General features: G+C 44.7%; 1 protein-coding gene across 1 annotated transcript in view; it reads left to right on the forward strand.

Annotated features, from left to right (window-relative positions):
* Nucleotides 1–21370, forward strand: part of TDRD3 (tudor domain containing 3) — a 681208-nt gene that overhangs the window by 375918 nt on the left and 283920 nt on the right. Inside the window, exons 8-9 of the mRNA XM_085621988.1 lie at nucleotides 76–213; nucleotides 18041–18197. Of these exons, the coding sequence (XP_085478114.1) occupies nucleotides 76–213; nucleotides 18041–18197 (295 nt within the window). The remainder of the gene's footprint in view (nucleotides 1–75; nucleotides 214–18040; nucleotides 18198–21370) is intronic.

Below are 21370 nucleotides of genomic sequence, written 5' to 3' on the forward strand. Positions count from 1 at the left end.
ACTGCTTTGTGTATTGCAACACTTGGGTCTCATGCTGTTCATCGGCGTTTCTTCTGTTTTGCTTTTCATTTGCAGGCCAGGACATTTGGAGGCGGCGGTCATGCTGGCAGCAACCTGAACGCCGTTGCGGGAGGCAGTCGTACCAGGGAAGTTTTTCAGAGAGAGCGGATAGTACGGACAGAAGGAAAATCGGAAGGCATGTACCGAGAGCTGGTAAGCCTCCACCCAGTTGTGGAAATTTCCCCCCCGCATTTGCGCGTGAAAGAGCGGCCCCTCATTATTGCTTAACCCCCCACGTTTGCTACTTGCTGTCTGTAGATCAGGTCTGCCAGGGCTTTAAGTAGAACGGAAAAACTAGGGGGTCTCCAAAGGGGCGTGGCCGATGTAATTAAGGGCTTGGCTTAAAAAAAACGCAAGCCAAAAACTTGTGCTTAGCATAGTGCGCCGCCGGCTGGTATTTTGCTGCTTCTGTTATTGCATACAGAACTATAATACAACAAGTAACATTACTACTACAAGAAGTCAGGGCTATTGGGTTTGCCAAGCTTGTTAGCTGTGTAAGATGAATAAGCAACAACTATGGCTTCGTTGCATGGAATATTGAAAATGCTTCAGTTTTGAAATAAGACTGTGAAAGAACTATAGCGAGTCTTTTTGAGGTTACCTCAAAGGAAGTGAAGGTTGGCTCTGCTGCAGAGTTAAGATATTTTTTTCACCCTAAGGGCAAAAATGGAGAGCCCAATCGAAACCTGTCTCAGCACCTGGTCTCAAGACTTGCAGGTGCTGAGCACCGGCAGGACCCGGCCCACTTAAAGCCCTGAGGTTTGCCTTTGCTATCTTTTGAGGTTTATGACTGCAGTACTGCAACGCACCTAACTGTGCACGTTATGCACTCTTAGTTGTGACAGTACACAGTATTCTAGTATGGCGGTTACCACTCTGTCACGCAAATATTCTTCGCAAGATTGTTGACAAGGAAGAGCGATTGAAATGGCATTTTCTCTTTGTAGAGGAGCCGTGCTTTTTTCTTATCATTGCTTGGTGCACTTTTGAGATCCGAATATTTGCCAAATGTAACAGCTGTCAAGCCTCCTGCTCCGCAGCATTTTACTGCTGTCAGTTGCTCGCTGGGAGCTGCAAGGGAGGGAGGTAATAGCCTCCAGCATGGATTGCGTGCGGTTGATTCTAACTTGTCAGGTTTTCTTCTGTTGGCTTGTCTACTTTTGAAATTTGCTGAACATGTAATAGTCCCAATTTCAGAGGCAAGCGGAAGCCTAAAACCCCTCTTCTTTAGATGTTTGTCTGCGTGATGTGTCTTTGCTTGTGTTGGTTGTGATACTAGGTAGATGCACCAAGCAGTGGAAATGCTAACCAGCATTAGCAAATCCAATAGATTTTGCCTTTGAGAGGTATTAGCTTTGTCAATGTCTTTTAGCCATGTTGTACAGCAGCATGGCTGACCGGAGGAGGGTCAAAGCAACTAGGAGGAGCTGGGCAGGAAAGTGTAAGGGAGGGGCTAAAAGCAACGATGACTAGCAAGGGGGCAAAGCAATAACACAGAGCGCGATTTGCGAGTGGGACTGGGTTTAGCAACAATGCAAATAACAAAAAAAATACGGGATGGGGAGCAAGCAAGAAACAAGGCGAGCAAGCAACTAACTTTGCAGAACTAGGCAAGCAGCAAACAATGTGGTACAGGAGGGTAAGCAACAACACTGAGCAGGACAGGAGCGAGCAACAACATGGAGCACAATGGAGGTGGGTGGGGGCAGGCATCCACACAGAGCACAATGGAGGATGGGGGAAGGGCAAGCAGCAATACAGAGGGACAAAAGCACATGGGTAAAAACAGCATGGAAGTGGGGGAGAAGCACATAAGGGAGAAGGGCTGCAAACATGGGCATGTTTATGGAATGCTCTGACTAAGCGAAAAAAGTAGCCAGGTACTAGAGACATACACCCGAAGAGAAAGTGAAGATGGCTTACGCGGGCCAAAGGAAGCAAGGAAATGAGTGACAATGAACCCGACTTATGTTACACAGTCAGCGAGCTCAAAGTCCGCTGTAAGCAAAATGTCTCGCAAGCGACTGTACATGTGCTGTCTCTGGTAAGACCTAAAAATTATGCCCCTACACAGTAGCCTTTGCTATTCACTCATATTTTACCCTATCCAGTTTAAAGTTGCTAAAAGCTTCTATCAGAGGTAGGGCCCATCTCTTTTACATCTTGCACTATGAGCACGAAGTGCAGAATATCTGGAGCCGGAAATGCAGAGTTAGTCTCATTGCTAAAATGGATATGCTGTCAAGTGATGATTTAGACTTAATCCTTTATTTCTGGAGATGTGGTTATATTTATTATGGTTGTTCCAATCCTGGTCTTTAGGGATTAAATCTTCAAGTGCTCTAATTCTAGGGAATGTGACCAATGCTTTTTGTTTTCTTTCCCCCATGCACATCGTTTTTCTCTGAAGCCCCCCCCCTCCTTAACTTTACTAACCTGATCTTCTCTTACCTCATTTCTATCTGCATAATTTGATGGATGAAGGTCTCTGGGGGATAGAAGGGGTGACAAGACCAGGAAGGGTTGCTGCTTGGGCACCACTGTGGTTCTTAGGGTCTATGTCAGGGGAGCTTTCTCCTATATGCTGGGCGTCTGCCCTTAACAAGGGCATCGGATGCATAGACCGGAAATCTTTTATTTGTATTTGTCGAACCTTGCATTGCTGATCCATTGCCCCAGCATTCACGGCTTTCGGCATGCGAGCATTGCTACTACTTGAGGCATTCTTTCTGTAGAAAGTTTTAAAATATGAACTTCATTGCACTACTCTAACATTCCAAGTTGCAAGGACAATCGGCTGAGTTTGTAAGCTGCGCATGCTCCCTGCTAACGTGGGTACTTGACTCCCAGCTGCAACAGAAAGGGAATGTATCCAGTTTCCTAGACTCTCAGGACAACTATTGACTAACAGTTCAAGCTTAGCTCAGAAAAGGGCGTCTGTGTGATTCAGGATATAGTACAGCACAGTTTTCACAAGTCCGGTAAAGATATGAATTTCCGGTCAGAATTTCGTGTTTTAAAAAAAATGCTACACTTTAATCATATCACAAAATATATTAATATTTTAGCAGTGAAAATTAAGCTCAGTCAGTAAAAGGTGCGGACATGAAAACCCAACATAAAGGTAATGTAGTAGCACTAAAGTGATATGCCAAGGTCCATATGTACGACAAACATTTTGCGAGTTAATTGCGACTTTTTGTGACTTTCATTATGGAATTCCCAAAATGCAATGTACAACCGTGTTTTAGACAGTCTTTGAGATTCCCAGTGGGGTCACAATTTGACCTGCCTCATCAATATACATGAGGCAGGTTGCAATTTGCAATCTATTGGCAATGGCCTGGGGTCAGCAGACCATGTCTGTGAATGCTTTTTAAATAAAGCATTTTTTTATGTAGCCCACTTTCCTTAAAGGAAAACGGGATGCATTTCCAAAATAAAAATGAAAAGCTACTTAAAATGTTTTGAGTAGTCAGTGGTCCGTGGGCTCACTGCCTGCTCTTAAAAAATATTGGTGCCCACATTCACAAAGGGGAAGGGGTCCCTTGGGGCCCTCTTACCGTTTGCGAATGGGTTATCACCTCCTTCACGGAGTCGATAAAATGTGAATGTTTTGCAACTGCGTTCTGGTTGCAAAACATTCATATATGCCCCTGCAACTTGCTATTAGGATGGGACGCCCTTGAAATGCCCCTTCCTAATTCTGACTTGCAAACCCTATTTTGCGAGTCGGTAATAAGTTACAGACCCGCAAAATAGGGTTAGTACATGCCAAATGACGCTTTAGAAGTCGCAAAGGGCAAGATTCTCTGTTTGCGACCACTAAAATATGTCGTACATGTGGCCCCAAATCTCTTAGATGTACATTGCTACCATAATGGAAAAATCCAGACTTACCTAGAAAATAAATTACAAAGGTAACACAATGCCTTTACAGGGAGATGGTTTACACCGGGATCTCCAACCTTTCCTTCATTGAGAGCTGCTTCTGGTCAAGGAAAGGCTTCGCGAGGTACTGCCTAACATTGGTATTAGATATGGGTAAATAAAGGCTAAGCAACTAAAGTGGTGTCCATTAATGTCATAATACCTGTATCGGGCCAGTACTGTCATTTTCGTCTGGTCTAGGAATCGACTCTGTGAGTTACCTTATTGAGGCTTCTTTCTTTTCCATACAATACAAGTGATGAAACACTCTCATTTTGAGAGCTAGCACCCAAAACACTTAGATTACTTGACTAATGCTCTACGACTCAATGGTTGAGGTCCAAACAACTCTGCGGGCCTAATACCTCAAGATTAAAAATAATGATTCCTGATGGCAGAAATGGTTTGAGGGCTATTTACAAAGACGGCCTTAGGGTTTTTGATGCCCTAGTTGAAAATACTCCAGTACACCACCTCCCACCTTCTCTTTTAAAGCATGCACACGAACATGCAACCAAATCAGAACATTATGGTTTTAATATATTCATTGCGCACCTAACCAGGATCATTACCAATAATATTTTTCGCAAGTTACATGCAGAACTCATTAATTTGAACAGATATACCTTTGAAGTCAATGAATTTTGTTTTAAGAAGCTAAACACTCTTAAATACAGGAAGAAAGGAATGGAAGGAGGAAGACTGAAAGGAAGGGAGGTTGTGAGGAACTGAGAAAGTGAGGGTGAAGGAGAGGCAGGAAAAGAAAAAGGAAGGAGAAGGGGAAGAACGTAAGTAACAGGAAGAAAAAGCAAGAGAGGAAGAAAGAAAGACGGGGGGTGATAGATAGCACGACTGGGAGGGAGAAGAAAGATTGCATGACTGGGAGGTAAAAAGTCAGCATCACATGAAGGTAAGGAGGGAGAAGGACCGCAAGAGCGGGTGGGAGAAAGAATGACAGAAAGGCAGAGGTAGAAATAAAGTGTGCAAGACCTGGAGGGAGAAAGAAAGACAGCAAGACAAAGAAAGAAAGGCAGAGAGGGAGAGAGGCAGAAAGATAGGGAGAGAGTAACGCAGCAAGTACAAAAGTAAGACAGGGAGGAAGAAACAAGCAAATGATGGAAAAGGAAAGGCAGAAGGAAGAAAGTAATACAAAATGAGAGAAGCAAAGAAGAAAAAGAAAATATGAAAGAATCAACAAAAAAAAAGAAAATGGAAAGTGAGAAAGAAGGAAAGCAAAATAAAAATAAAAAGTGAGATAGTGAAAGCAAACTTAAAATGGAAAGTCGAAAAGAAATAAAACAAATAAGGAAAAAAGATGATACAAGAGAGAAAATGAGAAATGTAAACATAAAGCAAGAAAGAAGAAACTAAGGGAAAGAGAGGAAAGATAAATGAAGGAGCAGTAGAAAAAAGTAGAGAAGAGAAAGAAAACGAATGAAAGACATTTAATTGCATTGGCAAAGCAAAACCTTTGTGAAATCAGAAATTCTTGGAGGTAATATGTTGTACATGATGGTCGTTTTCAAACCGTGTAAAAGAATGTCTTTTTTTTCAAAGCTTCTTATTTGGCACAATATGCTTTTTTTCCACATAAGATCGTTGCTGCTCTTGTACTGTCAGATTACAGTGCTCAAATAAGTGGGTATTCAGTGTTTTAATGTGCAGACCTGGAAGACAGAGAATTTGCAAAGCTTTGAATCCAGCTGACAGGTAGCAAGCTACTCGGAGCCAGCCATCGATCTACTGTTAGCTCACCGTTGATCTGTTGGAGAGGCCTGGTTTACAAAGAGTTCACAAGCATATATTTGATAAGATTACTAATGTATTGCTTTTTGAAAATGGCCCTCTCTGAAGAGTCACCCCAAACATTTTGCCTTCCTCCTCCTCTTTTTCTGACTTCGTTTTTTTTGGCTTTAGGACTCTGAGCACTTTACCACTACTAACCAGTGCTAAAGTGCATGTGCTCTTTCCTCTAAACATAGTAACATTGACTCATACCCAATTGTCATCTTTAATTTACTTCTAATTCCATAGTAAAGTGCACTACATAAGCACAAGGGGTGTAATTTAAATGCTTTTAGTGGGCCCGCAGCGCTGATTGTGCCACCCACATAAGTAGCCCTTTAACCATGTCTCTGGTGTGCCACTAAAGAGCCGGTGTGTGCAGTTTTAAACTGCCATGTCAACCTGGCAAGTGAAACCTCTTTGACTTCAGTTGTACTTCATTTGAACTCTGCTGCTTCAATTAGAAGATTCAGCTACTTTGCCACAATTACATCATGTCAGAGGTATCCAATAAGGACCTAGTTAGGCCCTGCCAGGTGTTGTGGTAAACTGAAGCTATTTTCAGAGGACCCTTATAAGGAATACCTTTAATGCCCATATCCTGTGCATAAAGCTGAGGAATGCAAATTTTGCAGAACCTTTTCTGCAAAGACGCTTGAGGACAGGGAAACAAGGCTGCTTTTGTAGCTTCAAAAGAGAAAATCCACAGAAACTCCAGTCCCTGGCGGAGAGGGATCTCTAACTCCAACGGAAAAAAAGACAAGGAGCGAAAGATCTGAAAGAGTCGAGTGAGGAAAAACCAAGAAAAATATCAAAACAAAAATTAAGGGCTACCAAGAGTCCAATGACTAGCTATAGTGGTATGTTTGTTGTAGGTTTTCGGGCGCCACACAGGAAAATAACACTAGTTCAATACTCGAGGTAATAATATCTGGGTAACGGTGCTAACAGGGTGAGGAGAACCACCAACCTCCTCAAAACTTTGTGACCTAGACCAACAAATACATTCCACATTTTTAACAAATCCATATCACACGTCAAAAACAGTAAATTTTATGGATCAGAAATAAAAGGCGAAAGAGTAAGCACAAAATATGTTGGACATATGTAAGTTTTCTTGTTTTTTAGTCCAGTGTATCTTCTGGCTGAAAAATCTCCTTAGGACAATAGCAGCCGACACGTGTTTCGTCGCACAAGGGGCAATATCCCGCGACTTTTTCAAGGCTCTGTCCTTTCAGAAAGAAGATTATGAATCGTGGTTGTAATTCTGTCCCACGAGGGATTTAAAATCTGCTCAATCCTAATCCAATATTGTTCTTAAGGTCCGGAAAAGCATGAACAACGCAGTTAGCGCATCATGTGTATGCTGCGAGGAAGGCGTGTGATCGAAACCAGTCTGTGCGCGTAGCCGAGTACGGTGAGCCTAGGGATTTGTTAAAAACTACCATGAGTCCAGACCAATCGAAGAAGAGGCATTCATCTCCTCAGGACCATCAAAAATAAAGAAAACAAGGTTAGAACCCTCAACTCCTCTGAATCCGCCCTGGCATTCTCTGATATTTAGAAGCCTACCTACCTCAGATCCTGTTCATAGATTTCATGCGTCAACATAAAAACCATTGATGAGAAAGTCAATGACGCCTTCGACAACTACAGCGTCATCTACGACATCTACCACCACAATGATGACAGCCTCCTCATCAGCAGTATAAGTTCTGATGGTGTCCTCATTGATGAGAATGGCGCCAGTGGCTCCACCAACCAAATGGACGAGGGTTGATCCTTCGACAACACCGTCTACGAATGTTCTGTCGGTGCCACCGTTGACAACCGCTCTGTCAATAGCTTGTCGTTGGCTACTCTGACACATATAATTAAGGTTTTGCTGGCCCCATCAAGGACAGCACCATTGACAGCTATTTCTGATGATCAAATCTGACCAGATCAGACCTCCCCAAGTAAGGTGTCACCTTTACCACCAGTATATTTTTGGGAAATGGGGGCTATTGACAAGGATGAGGACGATGGATGTTTTGTGGTTGCAAGTAGCTCGTCTCGGGTACATGTAAAATGCCAAGAGACAGTTGAGTATGAATACAATAAAACACCCCACATAACTGGAGATTTCTCCTTTAGAGACAGACAACAAACCAGATAAAGGTCTTATGAGGACTTTCATGAAAATTACCCTTATGAAGAAACATCGGAGGAGCAGTCATTCCAAGAACCAATGATGCAGGTTCTTATTGCTCTAATCTCAGACCTTTGCCAAATGCTTAATCATTATAAACATTTCCAAGAAAGCGACACCCCATCACAACTACAGCTAATATTACCATCCTCAGCTGGATATCCTTCACAATCTTCTATACTGTTGACTACAGAGATCAAGGAGATGATGACAACCCAGAAGAGGGAAAAATCCCTCAGAACCAGGCTACAAATACAGGAAGTGAATGGGATAGTTATGTGGCTCTAATATCAGATCCTACAGTGCCTCCAGCAGCTAGTTCTCCGGACGACATAGGAAGTCCCACACCCTATTCGAAAGGGATGTAAAAAGGTTTGACCTGCCAGTAACTGTTCAGCAAACAGACTGCTTCCTTTAAGACTTCAAAGAGACAGCACAGAAAGTAGTGAGATTAATTCCAATAGTTGACTATGTCTGGGCAGAAGGTCTTTAGGTCATAAAGAACCCAAGCTACTGTTACTGCTGTAATTCCTAGACTTGGCAAGAAACTTAAGTCTCTTGATAGCGCTTCAACCTGCCTTATAGGACATCCTAAGCCGGATTCAGTAATTATGCAGGCAGCTCAACTAAGATCTAAAAACCCTACTACACCATGCTCAGCACCTCCTGATCAGGAAGGTAAGGTGTTTTTCAGCTATGGCTGTTATGACCATAGAGCATCCAACGCTATAGCCATTCTGGGCAGATACGATCGCCAAATGTGGTCAGACTGGGCGCAGTTTATAGACAACCTGCCGGAATAAAAAAGCAGGAGGCAAGGTCTGTTCTTCAGGAGTAAGAGAGCACATCCTCCGAAATGATCGATACAGCAATGGATGTAGCTATGACTGGCTTTACACAGATTGCTGGAGCGGCATACCTAAGTCGACAAGGATGGCTAAAGGCAACCTCTTTTCGCCCAGAAATGCAGTAAAAAATACTGGATGTGCTGTATACTGGAAAAGCTCTCTTTGTAAAACATAAAGATGATTTGCTTCAATCAATTAAAGCTGATACGGAGACTGCAAGATCATTGGGAGTGCTGCAACAGTGCCAGTTTAACACATTTCATGGTAGAAGGGGCAGAGGTAAAACACTTTGAGAGGAAGTCTCAATCCAACAGGTATCAGCCTTGCGTCCGAAGTCAGCAGGGGTACCAACAGCATTTTACTCAGCAATATAGAATGCCACATTGCTGCTTACTCCAGACAACCCAGTCAATAAAAGTCAGCAGGTGCAGGATGGTCACATAAGACCTCCAGAAGGCAGTGAGAACAATATCACTCCAGTTGCCTCTTTACAAACAGCACACTTAATTGTAAAAAAAACTCTCTCTACAACTATTACGACACTAGGAGAGCTATCTCTTTGGATCGATGGGTATTTGATACTATAAGACATGGTCATACCCTAGAATTTAATCAAAAACCTCCTCAGAATCCACTTCTCAGGTAAGTACATCAGCATATTGTTCTTTTAAAAGGAAATCCAATCTCTTATTCTCAAGTGAGCAATCAAAGAAGGTTCAAAGGTACACAGAGGCACTGTTTTTTTTTTAAACTACATTTCTTTCCTCCTAAAGAAAAATAATGGGAAGTGGAGACTAGTATTAGATCTCAGACCGCTAAACAAATACCTAAAAAAACAATCATTCATGTTCATTGTGTTACAGGATATTCTGCAAATAATGAATCCAGGGGATCATATGACATCTTTAGATCTGCAAGATGCTTATTTCCATGTCCCAATCAATGTCAAACACAGGAGGCTTCTCAGTTTCAAGGTTGCTGGATGTCACTACCAATTCAAAGTCCTCCCTTTTGGATTAAAGTCTGCCCCAAACATTTTCACCAAATGTGTGGCGCCAGTAGTGGCGTATCTCAGGAGAAAAGAACATCAAATATTCCCATACTTGGACGACTGGCTCATAAAAGCAACTTCGTTCCAGGCTGCTATATGTTGGACAGAACATTGTCTCCAGAGGTTCAAGAATGTGGGACTCAAACTGAACGAGGAAAAATCCTGCCTTACCCCAAGCAAACAAATGACATTTCTAGAAGCGATTCTGTACACAAGAGTCTGCAAGGCTTTTCCTACAAAGGAAAGAGTTGTAAATATAGTCGCTCTAGCCTTTAGTTGCTCAAGTTAAAAGTCCACTTCAGTCAGACAGTATAAATCGATCCTGGGAATGGTCTCATCTTGAATTCCATTGATCCCCCAACTGTTGTCTATTTATGAGGCCACTGCAAGAACAAATAGATACACAATGGATGCTGGTAACGGGTTCTTTCAACAATATCATCAAAGTAACACCGGCAATGATAACAGCATTAAAACGGTGGATGAAAAAATGCAACATCAGAAGGCCATGATGTTTCTCACCATTCCATAGAACTGTGATCACATTGGATGCATCTATGGAAGGTTGTGGATCACATCTCCGTCAACTTGGAAGTAAGTGGCAAATGGACGAGCTGGGAAGGAAGAAGCATATAATTGTCTTGGAATAAAGGGCTATGGCTTTGTGGCTCTGGGCTTTTTATCCAAGAATAAAATTATCTACATTGATGGTTCGACTGGACAGCACGACTGCAATGTTCTTTTTAAACAAACAAGGAGCAACAACGTCATAGCCACTATTCAGGGACGCACAAGAATTATGGAACTAGTGCTTCCGTCCCAATCTTTCCCTAAAAGTAGAGCACGTGCAGGCTACAAACAATCATTTGGTGGGCGATTTAAGCAGATTGTCAGAGGACAGCAATGAATGGGACCTATCACAACTTTCAAGGATATTCAGCAAGTAGGAACCACCATTCTTGGATCTATTCTCTACTCCACTGAATCAAAAGTCAGCGTAAGTCCAAATTTCTTCTGTCCTGCAAGTCAGAGTTATGAAATTCCATAAACTGCCCCCTTTAATGCATGTTCATGATGGTGAGCCCGCTGCAACACTCGCTCTATTTAAATTAAAGACCCACGTCATAAATAGTAGCTGTACCTTCACATGCACTAGTGAGTCCTATTAAGACCTATGGTAATAGTGGGATTTAGAGCTCTTTTCTCCAAATGCGAAGTAACAGTTGCATCTATATGTGGGCTAGTCCACCACTTCCTGTATGGAACCAGTATGCTGCAAGTAACCAAGGAATTCCCTGACCATAAAACAATATAAGGCAATAGGCTAATGCCACCATAGCATTACCGAACTCTGCACCTAGAAAACACTGCAGCTGCCTTTGTTACAGGGGGCCTATATTGCAATTATTCTGCAAAACCGGCCCAAATAACAAAAACGCCCCCCAGGGGTCAAAAACCGGCCCCCACCTTGGTGGCTCACCTGGGGAGCGCCTGGTGCCCGCTACGGCCTGTCCGGCCCAGATTATCCCTGTATTGTGCATACTTTGAAATGAGTTTCCGCCTGGTATTTTGTATTGGGCCACGCCTGAGCTCTCTGGAGACATGAGTCTAAGTGCAGTGAGAGTTTCTGGCAGTGCCTGCCTGCGGGTCAAAAAGGTGTTCAAAATACATGGTCATCCAATCTTTGGCCACTCCGCAGAGCGTACAGCACAATGAGCATGTATTATAGGTGAAGTTTTGATTCTGTGCAAATGTGTGTGAAGGAGGTTCACTGTTGTTAAAATATTGACAAGGAGAAATTAAAAGAAACTACAGTGCTTATAGGTGACTGGGTCCGGTGTGTACGGTGGGTGTTTGGGGTGGTGCAGCGAAGGAAATGTATTTAGGAGGGAGTGAAAAGATGGTGCTGTAGAGCAGAGAGATGAGGTGTAACATGGATGGGGGAGAGCTGGAGTGAAAAAGGATGTACTGATCTAACATGGAGTGCATATAACAGGGGTGATTGAGACACACTGAGGACAGCTACTCCTTCTATAGGCCTCACTATTGTGTAATTCAAAGACTCCATATTAAAACCTTTTCAATATTATTCACAACAAAATCCCTGACAAAGGCAATAGTAATCGGTGGTGTTGGGTATACGTCAGTTGTCGTGAGATATAGATCTATATCCATATCTATATATTTATATCCCAACAATGTTTCGAGTAAATAAAGACCAAACTCTCCGTGGCTATGCTTCATGAGCAAGGAGCCAGGAGCTCCGAAACGCGTTTTGTTTGTGAATTGCTACAATAGATCCCACTTGCTGAAGCAGAGCCACAGAGTGCTTGGTCTTTATTTACTCAACACATTGTTGGATATATGGGGTTCGCTACCCCGCTGTGAGTGTATATATATATATATATATATATATATATATCAGAGTGGCACCAAAACTGGTCTGGTGGCACACTATGGAAATTACAAAAGCGTAGTTTACATGTTTAAGCAATACCTTTAATTGCATGGGCCACGCCCCTTTTGGAGACATGCCGCCGCCCCCCACTCACACACTTTTTTCATCACACTTAAGGACTCCTCTACTTACACTAAGCGGTTGCCTCTTACTTGTCATGGCCGTGAGGTACGTTTTCACAGACTTCTCTTCACATGTGAATAACCAACAGTGTAAAAAAGGCGAAACACCAAGGTGAGTCACATCCATGTGATACTGAGTCCCTACCTCTGAAAAGGCCTCACAGAGGCTTGTGGCAGTGTGTTCACTAGGGCTGGCTCTTTACTCACGCCTAGAACACGGGTGACTATACACCCCGGAGATGGCTGCACCAGGGGCTTGTTTTAGACATTTTTTCTTGGGCCATGACCTACCGTGTTAGGCACATAGCCTGGTTCATCTGATCTTTATGAAACTCATCTGAACGAAATGTTTGGGAAAACGAAAACGTGAAGGACTAGTGGCACCTGCAACACATGGATAACTTGGATATCAATTTTGGAGTCCTAAATTTTGCAGATACAAACAGACCTTCAAGGCTGGCTGGCCTCATGACAGCCTCGAGGCACCAATGCCTCTGTCATCCGGTTTGTGCCCGTATTAAATGAAACATTCCTCAGTAGTCGAGAATGGAATGGACTGATGATCACAACTGGGCTCTTTTCCATGCAGCTGCTGGAGTATTTTCTTTTAAATGATGGCAGTTGCAGAACTGTTCCTCAGTCACTGATGGAGTAGGCACAACACGTGAAACAAAGTTTCAAGGGGGGATGTTTACAGGAAACTTTTTGTAAATGAGGGCACACCGTGCATTTCACAGCACGTTTGCCAAACATTATGGAAGCAAGCATTGACAAAGCCAGTTTATTTATTGCTAACGCATGAAACCACACCCATGCTCAAACTATCATTGAGTGCATTAGCAGGCGATACTGTCTTTGTCCAGGCTTGCTTCTGTCTTGGCTTCGCTGGCAAGATACAGATCATCTATATTGTAAGTTACAAACTCCATCCAATAGGATATATCTAGTTGTGCACTAAGCATTATTCAGACTTAAAATGATAGTCACTTTTACCCTTGTACAATCTTAAGTGTTTTTCATACTCCGTGGCAGCCATTGTTTCTTTAAACCTTCCATTTAGCAATACTGCAAAGGCCAAAGATTATGTTATGTTACAGGGTATTTGTAAAGCGCAGCTGTCATTCCAGGGAGCATCGTGGCGCTGATTATCAGGCAAGATGCGTATTGCTACATTGTGTTAATAAATAGTGAGTATGCCTCCTTCACGCCCATTTGACGTTTTAAATATTAGGCACTATACTCTGTGCTTCATCTTTCAAATTCGCTCATTGGTTCCCAGTGCATGAGTGCAATGCTGCCTGCCTCCTTACTTTCCATGATTCACTGGGCTCCTCACCATACCTTTAATTGATCAGATATTGAGGTCATTTTGCTTTTTTTTGTCATAAGAAGATGATATTTTGTGTCCCACAACAGCTTTCATACCTTAGGCATCTTTTCATTACCTCACCCACTGCCCACATTTATGGTTTCCGTGTCACAGGGATCAAGTTGTCCAGACCCAGAATTTCCTTTAACATTTATTTATTATTCTGTGGTTATTCTATTTGATTTACTTAAAGTGAAGCAATACAGGGTCAGGTCTGGTATGTAGTGTCACAGTGACAGTGGCATTTGGTGCCATTCCCATACCTGTGGTCCACCTGCCACCCCTCACAAAAAACTCTTAATGGTTGTTCTGCTGCCTACCCTAAAATTTGACCTGGCAACCGGACTCCCTTGTTTCTGGCTTCCAGTGATCCTTATCAAATCAACCATCCGCCATCCCGCCTAAAATACCCCACTCCTATTAAATGCTACCACTACCATCCTTCATTTCTCTCAAAATAACCCCTGCCTGGCATCCTGTAATCTCCTTCATTTTCAAAACAGATCTCCGAGCCTGGCATGCTAATTCTACAACAGATGCCTATACCTAGGATCTACTCACCCAACCTCAAAAGAGCACCATACCTGTTTTTTTACCACCTCCCCGAACAGACCAAATACAGTGTGTCATGCCACCCTGTAATATAACCTCATATGCAGTGCCCTGATATACCGCAACAGCCTATTCCTGGTTTCCCTACCCCCATTCCCTGCTTCCAGCACTGCAAGCACCCCTGTCCTCTGGCAGCACACCCACCTCCAAAACTGATTCCATGCCGTCATCCTGCTTCTCCCCAAAAAATAGACCTAGTTCCTACACCCTGATACATGAGCCCTGCCTGTCCCATCCCAAAGCAGACACCTCTGTCTAGCATTCAGATACCCCCAGCTACAGAGCCCTCTGTATCTAGCCTCACCACACCCGCCTATCAAACCGAACTTCCTGCACCTCCAAAAGCTGTCCACAGATCTGCAGTTTGGCTGGAAAAAGAGTGAAGAACAGCAATGGGTGCTGCTTTGCTGAGTTATGCTGTAGCCTTTGGGCAATGTCTTTTTTTGGCATGATCTGAAAAAGTGAGCTAAGTTGAAATGTCTGCATATTGAGAGCATATGCCTCTTAGACCATTGCAGCATTTAGAACATTGCTATCCTCTAGTCCATGGGTACTCACAAACATTTGCTCAGGGGCCACAGAGTATGGTCTGTGGTGTGACCCTGGCCCCCTTCCGATGCAGTAGGGGGCCTGGGTGGATCAGGGATTGTGTAAGGAGATATAAAAAAAAATGTTAAATAAAGGGCAAACAATTATTTGCAGGTTAACTAAAGTTACGTGCTGCAGGACACCACTGTAGTTACTTCATAATGTCATTTAACCTGCAAATAAATGCTTGCTGTTTGATCAGGGTTTACCACCTGTTGACCCCTATTATTCTCTTCTATTTTCCCATGGACATCTCCTTAGTTTGCTCGCAGTTGGGTCTCTCTGCCCACCTTCCTGGTGCTTATGACAACACCCTGGCGCAAACATGGCAACAGTTTAGAAGAGGAAAGTGGGAGAGTTTTAGAAACACAATAGGGAGATTGTTCTAATCCCATTGACTTCTATCGAGGCCTGAATCGGGTATACTGTCATGTATGGGCCTTAGTGTGCTGCTGCAGAATCAGATATCAGAAACGCAGATACATGTTTTTTTTTCACCTTACCCAGGAGCACGGAGAAAGAGCAGTCAGAGAGTCTGTGGCAAAAATGTTGTGCACTGGCATACAAGAGCAGGTTACCATAGCTGCCAACTGTCCCGTTTTTGCCGGGACAGTCCTGGCAAGTTGGAGACTGTCCTGGGTAATTCACTATTCCAGGATAGTCCCGGCAATTGCACTTTGGAGAGAATTGCAGGGAATTGCGATCCAAACATTAGACCAAAGTAGCCGAGTTGTAAAAATTCTCCAATGCAGCTCAGCTACGTGTTAAATTCCCGCCTCAATTACCTGCAATTCTCTCTCCATTGAGTAGAACCTATAATCTGCACCATGATAAGTAGGCGGAGTTACAGTATGCTCTATGTGAGTTGGGCAGAGTGGGTGGAGCTTTGAGGCAGTGGGGGTGGTACATTTTCAAATAAGTAATTGATAGCGGAGGTGCAAAGTGTCCCTGATTTTTTTTTTTTTATTTATTTTTTTTATTTTAAATGTTGACAACTATAGAAAAGGGGGGGCCAATCGGCCCCCACGCAGGCATGGCGGGGCCCGGCCCCTCCCATATCCCGTCCCCTTCGTGGTGGCTGTTCCCGCCCCCCCCTTGCCCCGGAAGTAGTTGTGTGCTTCCGGGCCGGGGGGGGGCGGGGCCGCGATCACGAAGGGGTTAAGAGCCTGGGGGGGCGCGGGAGGCGGCCTCTTTGTGCCCGCGCTCCCCAGGCTCGCTCCTCGCCCCACCGTGGGGCTCTTTATTTTCCCCACCCTCCGTCCCCTTGGTTAGCAAATTGGGTGATGACAATGGTAAGTATACTGTTTAATGTTGTCGCGTCATCATAAGAATGGCATGATTGCTGCCTCGGGCGTTCCCCCGCTCGCAGGGGGATATGCAGGGATATATGCTTGGTGCTTCGCTGGGTGTTAACTTATTCTCTCCTTAGGCCTTTTTCCCGTCTACAGGAGACTGTGCAGATGTAAATGTGGTGTGCTTTGCTGTGGTTTGTAACTGATTCTCTCCTTAGGCCTTTTTTCCCGTTTTACAGGAAATGTACAAATGTAGATGTTTTCGTGTGTTGCTGTGGTTTTTAAGTAACTTTCTCCTTAGTTCCCTTTTTCCCTTTTAGAATAGCAATGTCGTATTTATTATGTGGGTCTGGCGGTAAGGTCATAATCGGTGAGCAGCATTTTAAGGTCCTTAGGGGGGGGCGGGCCCAGTCACGAAAGGGGCCGCCCATCGGGAGGGGCCATTGGTCTCTCCCAGAACTTCAGGGGCAGGATATGATATCCATTACTTAGAAGGGTGCGGGGGAGGGAGTCCACGCTTTCCTCAGGCTGGTAGCCACCCCTCACAGACACTATGACGTCATCAAGGTGCGCAAGTGTGGGCCCTCCTGTTATGGTTTAATGGAGTTCAGAGCGCACGGGGTGAAACGTGCCCTTGGTTGCGCATGCGCATCTCGAACGTGAGAGCGTAGCTGTAAGGGATCTGACACCGGTTAGCGACCTTGCCGTCCGACGTAATTATTAGAGTGCTTAATTTTCAGGATGTTTAGATTCGGTTAGGAAACACGCTGTACTAGATATTTGTTAAGGTTAGCCCATCTTATAATGTCAAAAATGGATGTAATCTAATGTTCTGAAATGTGCATTCTAAAAATTGTCAAAAATGTTTATTTTATAAAATTTTTCATTTTATTTTCATATTTTAATAAATACGGCCAGGGGTCCCTTGACCCCTGCCTTCCAAAGACCCATGTGTTGACCTGCTGAATTAAGTAATGCAATTTGTGTAGTAAGGAGGGGGGTGGCCGGTAGTCCCAGCCCATGGGGCTACTGGCAGTAAGTACTACGGATCTCACTAGGGCAGCCCGGGCTGCAGTCTGCCAAGGAACCGTTTTTTTCTCCAAATTTAAGAAGCGGGAAGCGGGAGGCTAGCCTTGAAATGGGTGGTCTCCCGCCCGAAGCGGGAGCGTTGGCACGCGTGCTTGTGACTTGTGTGCAGAACACGTCCGACGTTAGTGGAGCTTCCGAACCCTGAGCCGCAGTTCTGACCGCAGTGGTAGAACACAGTGGGAAAGGGAGCCAGGGGGTTAGGTTTCCAATTACGGAGAAATCAAGGCTAAGCGCCCATCTTTATTCTCTTGCCAAAAGGCTTCACTTCTCTGGACAGGAGCGCGAGCCCTTCGATCTGCTGAATCATTCGAGACTCCTGTGAAAGATAAGAACACTTTAAATCCTGTGATATTTGGAGCAGGCCGGGGTCATTGAAAACACTGCTTAGTGTGCTGGCAATTGCGTATTCCGGTTCCATCTTTTGAGCACCGCTACAGCGCGCCACATAATAATGACAACCCGTTTGCTTTACAGAGTTAAATTAAATGGGACTGTGTGAGCATTAAATATAAATGTTTTAATTAAATTTTATTCATGAAAGACTGTGAATGGCAGGTGAAGATAAAGCAGACACTGTATACTGCGCCGAGTGTTCACGCTGCCTTCTGATTGTCAGTGCATTCAGCTTTGCCTTAATTGCAGGTTGATGAAAGGGCTCTGAAGCACATAACAGAAATGGGTTTCAGCAAGGATGAAGCCAGGCAGGCGCTTATGGATTATGGCAACAACATGGAGGCAGCCTTAAATTTCCTTCTCACCGGCAGCAAGCCCAAGCCCGTCCCAGGCCCTCCACCTCGAGGTACGTGTGCCACGCAACTGTGGGCTTTGTGATTCCGAGCTAAGCTTCGGGAGATGTAAAACACTGGTGCAAATTATGCTGAATGCAGATAAACCTCTCTTTTTATGTTTGTTTTTCTAAAATGTAAATAATCGGTTAAATAAACATTTATGTACACTGCCCTTCTTTTCTCACCTCTCCTTTTCCCCGCCTCTCCTTTTTCTCGCCTCTCCTTTTTCTCATCTTTTTTCTCACCTCTCCTTTGTCTCACCTCTCTTTTCTCACCTCTTTTCTCACCTCTCCTTTTTCTCTTGGTCTCTTTCTTTAGCTCTTTCTTTCTCCCTGTTTCTCCACCCCCGTGCTCACCATCGTCATTCCGTGTAAGCCTTAGGCTAGCATAGTACTGTCCACATTTTCCATGTCAATTAGAATTCGGGCACTGCATTTCTTTGTATGACCATCTGAAAATCATGCCAAAAGGTTACACTTTAACCAATATGGAGTCCACTGGGGTTGCATATTTACAGAATTATTTCCTTGCAAATCCCCTTTTCATCCACATCGCAGTTGCATTGAGATGGTATGGTAAAAACCTGTGTGGCCATACCTCCACTTGCCTCATAGTATACTGGACCCATAAGAGGACTAATAAACCTCAGCATTCTACATTGCATATACTTCTGTAGACATCTTGAGACTGAAACTTTATTCTTTCTATACATTTTCTTACAGTCTCAAAGTATGACACCAATCAGATTTTTGTATGATGGAATCACTCATGCCATTACAACGCATGGTTTAATAACGCTGTCATTACAGTGCACGTGACTTTTACAACAAATTCTTTTACCACACATATTCCTTTTACACGTATATGCCTTTACAAATAAAAAAATCATTGTTAAGGTTTGCTTGGTAAAGACATATGCGTGGTAAAAGTTTAATGGTAAGTATAATCCAAATATATATATTACCTACTGGCGGTAGCCAGTAGGTAATTATAGTTTTGCAGCGTGAATCTTTCTGGATTCACTATGCTGTGCATTATTCCGCGATCTTGTGGTTGGGTCCGGATTCGTAGTCTTTTCTTTGTTTTTTTTTTTTGTTTTTTTTTTGTAGCCCAGGTGGGCGGCGACGACCCACCATTTGGTGCACCTCCCGTGACGTCGTCGTGCTTCCTGCGGAAGTCCCACCTTTGGGGCGCCATCTTCAGATTCTTTTTTCCGCCGTTGGGTCTGGATTGTCATCGGGAAGCTCCAGAATTACAATCGAAGGAAGAAGAAAGAAAAGCGAGTTTCGTCGATAACTACTACGAAGATATCACAGGAAAAGGAATAGATTACATCAGGAGCGCGAAGAAAGGAAGTTTTGCGCCTTTTTCTTCGACGCCCTTGGAGAATGCGCACTCAGAGGCCCTGAGCGCAATGGACAAGACGCCATTCAAGTTCTGCCCTAACTGCCACCACAAATTCGCGCAGAAGGACCAGCATCCGGTCTGCAACCTCTGCCTACCGGTCGACCATCAGAGTAAGGACTGCAATGCCTGCTCAGCCTTCGCGCAGAAGACGCTCCGAGTGAGAGATCGGCAGAGAAGAGCCAACGCCAGCATGGATGGCAAGGGTAAGGCCCCGTCGCTCTACGATCTAGGCCTATCCACGGACGATGAGGACAACGTCGCCGAGGGACCCGAAAGCTTCACGGTCGTAGAGACCGACAAGAAAAATGAAGACTAGGTAAGAGAATCGTCGAGCTCAAAACAGAAAATACCTCGAAAACCCAAGGGTGACTCGAGAAAATCAGAGTCAAAGTCCACGAAGGGAGCCCCGGCGCCGAAAAGTTCGACGACCAAGGAGGGAACCATGGACAAGAGGCCGAGCGGATCCTTCGAAAAGGACTCCCTGGTGCCGAAAGACGCCGAAAGGCAAGGATCGTCGAAGTCGACCCATGAGACGGGACGCTCGACGCAGAAAGAGCGGTCGACGTCGACGCAAGTTCCGTCGAAAAGACCCGCGGTCGACGCCGAAAGCATCTCCGAGATGGAGAAAAAGAAGAGGCGGCTCGAGGCCGAAATGGATAACATCCTTCAAAGGAAGAAGGAGTTCGATGCCAAGATGAAGGAATTCAAGATTCCAACGGCTCCACTAACGAACGTCGTCGAAATCGAGGACGAATTCGACACCGAGGGGCTGACAAGAGATCTCGAAGAGGAAGACAAGACATATTATGAAGGCGATGCCGAGGAAGAAGACCAGCAGTCGTTCTACAGCTTGGCGCCATCTACCAGCCACGACATCGAATGGCAGGATCTCGACACCGAAAACCCGGAGGAGCCCGTAGACACGTACCCTTCGAGGCCTTCGCCACCCGACGATATCGGGATGTACAACATGGTGGTCAGGAGCGCAGCGACAGCCTTCGACGTCAAACTCGACGAAGAGAGGCCGAAAGCAGACTTCCTCCTCGAGACACTGCTCCCCATCCAGACGAGGAGCCAATTCCTCCCCATGCTGCAAAGTGTGATGAATCAGGGGAGGGAAGCCTTCAAGAAACCAGCGACTTGCCGTTCGATCACGCCCAGGACGGAGAAGAAGTATAAGCACTCTTCTCTGGACCCCCCTACATCAAGGGTAGCATCACCGCTGACTCCATCATAGCTTCCACGGCCAGGAGAAGGGCCAACGTACCAGCAACTTCGGGGCCACCACCTGATAAAGAAAGCAGGAGGATAGACCTCACAGGAAGAAAGGTCGAGAGGAACGCCGCAATGCACTGGCGCATGGCGAATTCCAATGCACTTCTCAATAGGCACCAGTACCAGCACTGGGACGAGATGGGGGAGCTAGTAAAGCACCTCCCCGAGGAATACCGCCAGAGAGCCTCGCACCTGGTAGACGAAGGTAAAAACATCGCCAACTCTTGTATAAAGACAGCGTTGGACGGGGCAGAGACTTCAGCAAGACTAATGGCCATAGGGGTCACCGAGAGAAGGCATGCATGGCTAAGAATCTCGGGATTCAAACCGGAGGTGCAGAACAACATCCTTAGCACCCCCTTCAACGGAGAGACACTGTTCGGAGCAACAGTAGACTAGAAACTCACCCACCTGAAAAAAGAAAACGAAACGGCGAGGTCCATGGGGGCCCTACAGCTGAGGGGAATGAGGCGTAATCCCTCAAGGAGACCCTACGGTAGGG

The sequence above is a fragment of the Triturus cristatus genome, chromosome 8, assembly GCF_964204655.1.
Source record: "Triturus cristatus chromosome 8, aTriCri1.1, whole genome shotgun sequence".
In the NCBI taxonomy this organism is placed as follows: Eukaryota; Metazoa; Chordata; class Amphibia; order Caudata; family Salamandridae; genus Triturus; species Triturus cristatus.